This window comes from Saccostrea echinata, unplaced genomic scaffold, assembly GCF_033153115.1.
Source record: "Saccostrea echinata isolate AGI-Se365-2 ecotype Australia unplaced genomic scaffold, CSIRO_AGI_Sech_v1 ptg000036l, whole genome shotgun sequence".
NCBI lineage: Eukaryota > Metazoa > Mollusca > Bivalvia > Ostreida > Ostreidae > Saccostrea > Saccostrea echinata.
Genome location: NW_026889785.1, coordinates 10,829,595 through 10,835,721, shown reverse-complemented (window position 1 = coordinate 10,835,721; position 6,127 = coordinate 10,829,595). Strand labels below are relative to the sequence as shown.

Sequence of the window (6,127 nt, the reverse complement as noted above, 5' to 3'; positions counted from 1 at the left end):
ATGAAAGTATAATCGATGCTCTGAAAGATATATTTGAAGAAGGTAGAATTCCTTCTGGACTGCGGACGGATAAAGGATCAGAGTGGATCAATAGATGGACCAAGCAGTATCTGAAGAGGAAAGACGTACATTATTTCGTCACGCAAAATGTCACCCATGCTAATTATGCAGAGAGGTTCATCAGGACATTGAAAGTCATGATGTATCGCTACTTCACACATAATCGCACATACAGATACGTTGAAATTTTACAAGACATCGTTCGAAATTATAACAACCGACCGCACAGGTCCCTGAATGGTCTATCTCCAAGCGATGTGAACAAAACAAATGAAGATATCCTGTGGAAGAAACTGTATGTGGATGTGTTGAAACCCACTGTGGTACGAAAGAAAAATTATAAACCACATAAACGATTCAAATTTAAAGTGGGTGACTATGTCAGATTGTCGGGAATAAAGCACACTTTCCAGAGAGACTACGAACAAAAATGGACCGAGGAAGTCTTTATTGTCAACAGAAGATTTTTACGTCAAGGTATACCTGTATACAAAGTCGTGGATTACAGTAAAGATCCTATTGACGGAACTTTTTATGAAGCAGAATTGCAGAGGGTTAACAAAACAAGAGACGACTTGTGGAAAATAGAGAAAGTACTAAAAAGACGCAAGCGCAGAGGTCAGACGGAAGTGTTGGTTAAATGGCAAGGATATCCCAGAAAATTTAATTCCTGGGTTAATAAGGATGAATTACAGGATATATAAGAGGCCAAATTGAAGTTTTATTCATTCTTTCCAAGACAGTCATGCGGTCAACATCGTGTTCTGTTTGCCAGCGAACATTTTCCAGGTACGATAGCATGAGGAGGCATGAACGTATGGCTCATGGAACAAACCAACCATATCCTCGGATCAATGAAGCGTATCCTCCTCCTCCTCAGAAATTACCTCCTCCTCCTCCTCCTTAGGAATTACCTCCTCCTCCTCCGGAATTACCTCCTCCTCCTCCTCAGGAATTGCCTCCTCCTCCTCAGGACTTACGTCACCCAGAAGAGACATCAGATTTTCAGAGGTTCAAATTTATCCATCCCTTCACGATGATTATCGCAGGACCAACTATGTCAGGAAAATCCACATGGATCAAGAAAGTATTAATTCACAAAGATCAACTCATAAGCCCAGTACCAGAGAAAATCTTATGGATTTATGAGCGATGGCAACCCCTATATGATGAACTAAAGTACTGGATTCCAGGTATAATATTTATTGAAGGCATCACAGAGGATATTAAATCAGATACAGTTATCAACCCCAGGGAAAGAACTCTTTTGATCATTGACGACATGATGAAGGATGCAACCCAGGACAAGGAGATCTGCGAGCTGTTTACGGAGGCTCGCAACCTAAGCGTAATTTGTATCATGCAGAATTTATTCAACAAAGGAAAAGAAAATCGAACAATGAGTTTAAATAGTCAGTACATAGTTCTGTTTAAAAATCCGAGAGATCGACAACATATCGGAGTTCTAGCTCGACAGATGTACCCTGGAAACGCCCAGAAGCTTCTAGACGTTTATGAAAAAGCAGTGTCAGTTCCCTACAGAGCACTTGTGTTAGATTTAAAGCAAAGGACCCCGGAATCAAAGCGATTTCAGGCGGATATATTCAAACCCTATATAAGAGCGCGAGAAAACTCGGGACATCATTTGACTGCAGAGCATCAAACAGAGATGTCTCCAGGCGACTCGTCTTACTACAAAACTCTTAACACGGACTATCAAAGTGAGGAGATGGCTTACCAGAAACCAATCCAGGATTATGATAATAACGGTTTGTCGTATTATGAAAGAAAACCGATAGGATCTTCTGATAATCTGAGAACCTATCCTTGGCCATCGCAACTAAATACGAGAAATGTACATTTTGATGAGAAATACCCATCGTGTGCCGATTGCGGAACCATGTACGCCAGGTCTTATGATTTACAGCGTCATGTTAAAAATGGTTGTCCAATGGAAGATAATTCAGACGAAAACGATACCATGTCTGACGTCAGTGAAGAGGATGACGACAGAGGATTCTCTTCCCTCGTCAATGAAGTATTGGAGGAAAATCAATCTCAGTTTGACAAAAAATATGATCAGCTCATGGAAGAAAATTCAAACCTCTCCAAAACGGAAGCTCGAGAGTAAGTAAGTGAAATGATGTTACCCAAAGACAGAAACTTGTTCCTTAAGAAGTATAAAAGAATTCTTTTAATTTTTGCGAAATTGAATCGAAGCAAGCTTCACCGCGACATCAACAAAGAAGTATCAACCCTCATGGAGGAAAAGGATATAGATCTGGAAAGGGCCGTTTCCCGTGTTCTAAATAAATATAGACAAGAGTTTGATCAGCTGTTGGAGGCCGATGATAGTAATTACCAGGACAATACCGAGGAAGAGTCTAGCGACGAGGAAATGGATGAATAATTTATACAAGTGATTTTACATTATGAAACAAGAAAACAAAGTCCTTGTTTAAGTTCAATTCTTTATTATCAAATTGACATGTTAAATGATGATAAATGTATTTACATATTGTGTAACAAAATGAATCACACACAAAAATGTATATTAAAATCAATAAATCTGACAAAATAAGAATTGTCTTGTTATACATGTATATACTATTTACAGTATTCATGGTCTTACGCATGAGTATCAAATGGTGTGATTTTGTAATGACCATGAGCGAAGGTGTGTATACCAGAATCCAGAACGAACCGTTTGTCATCGTATGGACTTAGTGTTGTTTTACATACAGATACAGAAAACAGCTGATGGTTGTAACTTCTGATCAAGTTCATTGAATGACGCATGGAGCAATGATAAAAAAGGGCTTGCTCGTAAGCCTGATGTTTTAAGTGTCTGTCGATTACAGATTTTTTGACTCCTTTAGCCGTCTTCTTCTCTATGCCATCATACAACAGACTGTACATCTTAGGTCTGAGACCAATGAATTCTTCTATCGGTTTCCCTCCGCACTCATCCTTCATTTTACCGAGAACCTTACAGTTTGTTTTGGAGAAAAGAAAGTGGGTTTTCTCAAAGTTACTGGTGTCAAAAAAGTTTTATTAGTAAATATATCTTGATAAAAGTCTTCTGTTTGGATTTCATAGCAAAGGCTATCCGTATCTGTAAACAGAAGACTAGCCTTTTCCCCGTAGGTAGATTTTACAAAGTCATAGTGAAACTCGAACATGAGCAGCTTAGCGAGGTCAAGAATACAAAACCCAGCATATATGGGGCGATTGAGAACAATGTTGTTTTTCCTAAGATTGACAGCTACTAGGTCTTCATTGAAGATCTTAAAAGACTGAAAGTTGGGCTTCGCACATACTTTACGTAATCTCTTTTTGGTGTGCACCAGTTCCACATTCACTCTCTTTCTCATGTTCTCCATGGTTTTCCCAAAGACATAATTATTCATGAGCTTATAAAAATCTTTTTTGAAATCTGTTGTAGCCTGAGACCTCCTATGTGTATTAAAATCAATGTATGATTTCAACCAAGGAGACTGAGTAAATTCTAGAACCCTGTGGATTTTGGATAATACAAGGCCTTTTGACAAATAGTATTTTAGATTTCGATAATGAAGAACGTACTTTCCTTTATCACTGAGGTTAGGCACAAGTTTTGGGGCACTTCCTTTGATGTCTAACTTTTCTTTGAGCATCAAACTATGAGGAGACAACATATCATCTGTAATTGTATTGTTTTCAGGAGCAAGAGGATAATCACTATGTTCATCATGTAGGGAATCTGGATATTTTAGATCCACTTCTAATATATACCCGTTGTCCGAGTCATCTGAGATATTCATGACATTTAAACTATCTATTTGTTCTGGAGTGCACCAGGCAAAGTCCCTCTCGGGCAGGGGCATTGACATACTTGTACCGTAAAGGTTATGCATGTCTAGATAAGTAAGCCAAGTTTTCGGTTTTGAGGGATCAAAATCAGAGACCATTGGGTTGTTGGCTTTGGCATATTTCTTCGAGATCATAGACACCCCTCCCCTAATTCCCTGCTCTATCATCAAGATCATATCGATTTCGTCAAAGAGCTGCAACTTAACTTTTATCATTTTCAACATGGCCTCCCATGCAAGACCAGGTGAAGTAAAGAAATGAGCAGGATCTAGATGATATGCATCCAGACATAGGTCTCTAAAATTCTCAAATACATCAGAGAGTAGTAAGACATCCGTTTTTAAGTATAAATCATGGTAATCCCCCATGTTTGTCATGTTAAAGGTTTTCCATGTCTTTTCAGCGTGAACATAGTCACTCACAGAAATATCGGATTCGGACAGTTTGTTGTAAAATGCTGTGAAGGGAGGTAACTCTTGGTCGTAAAATCGATCCCAAGAGGACATGAAGTCATAGGGATAAACCCCTTTCCGTAGTAAGAGGTCTCTCTCAACTTCAGATGGAAAATGTCGTGATAGATTTTGAAATCTCGATCCCCCTTCTTTGGCTAAATTTGTTACTAAAGTGTCTAGTGAAGCATTCAGAAATTGTAGTGAATCAATGAAACGTAAATTATCGAGTGAAAAACTTATGTATTTCTTCATATTGTTTGGAATACAAGATATTTTCTTATCCTTTAATTTTCCAATGGCACTCATCATGTGGTGAAGGTCGTAATTGCGGCTGTTGTGTGCGATAACAGGAATGTAGAAATCCCTGTTTTCTTTCCTAAATTGGAGCTGCAAGCTACACTGGTTAAGTGCAGCACCTCTGTACTTGCCCGTTAAATGATCATGATCCCTTACCCTATCCACCCCTAGAGGTTGTTCACAAATGTGACAATCAGTGGCGTTTTTGAAAGAATTTTCTTCTTCTGCTGAGATGGACATGGGTATACTTTGTGAGAGTATCTTACAGATTTCCTCTTCCTCTTTGATCAAACATTCAAAGAGGTGATCCATAGCATTGGCACCCCTATATAGATAAGCAGGTTTTGATTTACTATCATCAGAACATTTCACGTAATAGCAAAATCCACAGGGTTCGTGCTTTTGATAGGGAGTTGTTGAGGAATGAGTTTGACTAGGACTACAAGATTGAATAGGAATAGTTAAACTTTCCAAGTCGAGATAAATGACAAAGGGTACCTTCAATTGTTTATTAACATGCTTGAATTGCACCCATTGATCATGTTCTGATTTTGGGAACGTTAATCTTTGAGGACCGTGAGGAGAGCAATATGGAACATGCTCATTTAATAAATCCTGTCTTGTAAACCCATGTAGACAGAAATTACAATAGAACGTTTCTCCATCATGGCTTGTTCTGTCCCCCATTAGCCTGCTCATGTTTCTGATAAGACAATAATGTCTTGTTTCACCCTTTGAGAAAAGAAGCAAATTGACATGGTGGAACGTATTTCTTGCTTCTGTTATGTGAAGGGGGGAAATTTCATTTTTCTCAAATCCAAACACATTGACTGATATGTTGTTTTTCTTTTCAAATCGATTAATTTGAGACAAAGGTAAAGGGAAGTCTAATCCTTCAGTATTCAGTTCATACTCATACTTCGTGTAATTTGACACGCGTGCTGGGTGATCTAATCTACCAATAGGATGAAGAGAGGCTAAAATCGACCAAAGAAAACATTTTTGATCTACATTTTCTATGTTCAGTACAGCCTTTTTCTTTGCAATTTTGGGTGGCATGGGAAGATAACTGCTACCAGATAAAGGGGCGTACTCTGCAGTGTTAACCTCCATTTTTAAAATCTGATCAATAGACCATCCACTGCCGTTCCTTTCAAAATTTTGATAACTAATATACAAATTTTTGTAAGCTTTAGCCAGCTGCTCTTTGATTTCTGCACCATTTGCCAGTGTAAAATTGATAGATCTAAAGGTTGGCTCAGCATAGACAGCCTCATTGTTTTCATTGTATTTGACAAATTTGACATACAAAGTCAAAAACCATTTGATACCTCGTTTTCACCACAGGGTTGTATGAAGAAGATATTTGATTGGGTCACTGTTGTCTTTGAAACATTGAAGAATGTCCCACAGATTACCCGGGTTTGGTTCCAGCACTTTCGTTTCCACCCCTCCTTTTAATGCTT

General features: G+C 38.5%; 1 protein-coding gene across 1 annotated transcript; it reads right to left on the bottom strand.

Moving 5' to 3' along the window:
- Nucleotides 1-3,032: 3,032 nt before the first annotated feature.
- LOC133200019 (uncharacterized) lies at nucleotides 3,033-5,774 on the bottom strand. Its single transcript, XM_061335789.1, has one exon. It carries the CDS (start codon nucleotides 5,772-5,774, stop codon nucleotides 3,033-3,035), a length of 2,742 nt encoding a protein of 913 aa, XP_061191773.1.
- Nucleotides 5,775-6,127: the final 353 nt, after the last annotated feature.

What these genes read in the sequence shown, in the direction of transcription:
- LOC133200019 (XM_061335789.1), bottom strand. Translation starts at nt 5,774, where the DNA reads ATGGAGGTTAACACTGCAGAGTACGCCCCTTTATCTGGTAGCAGTTAT.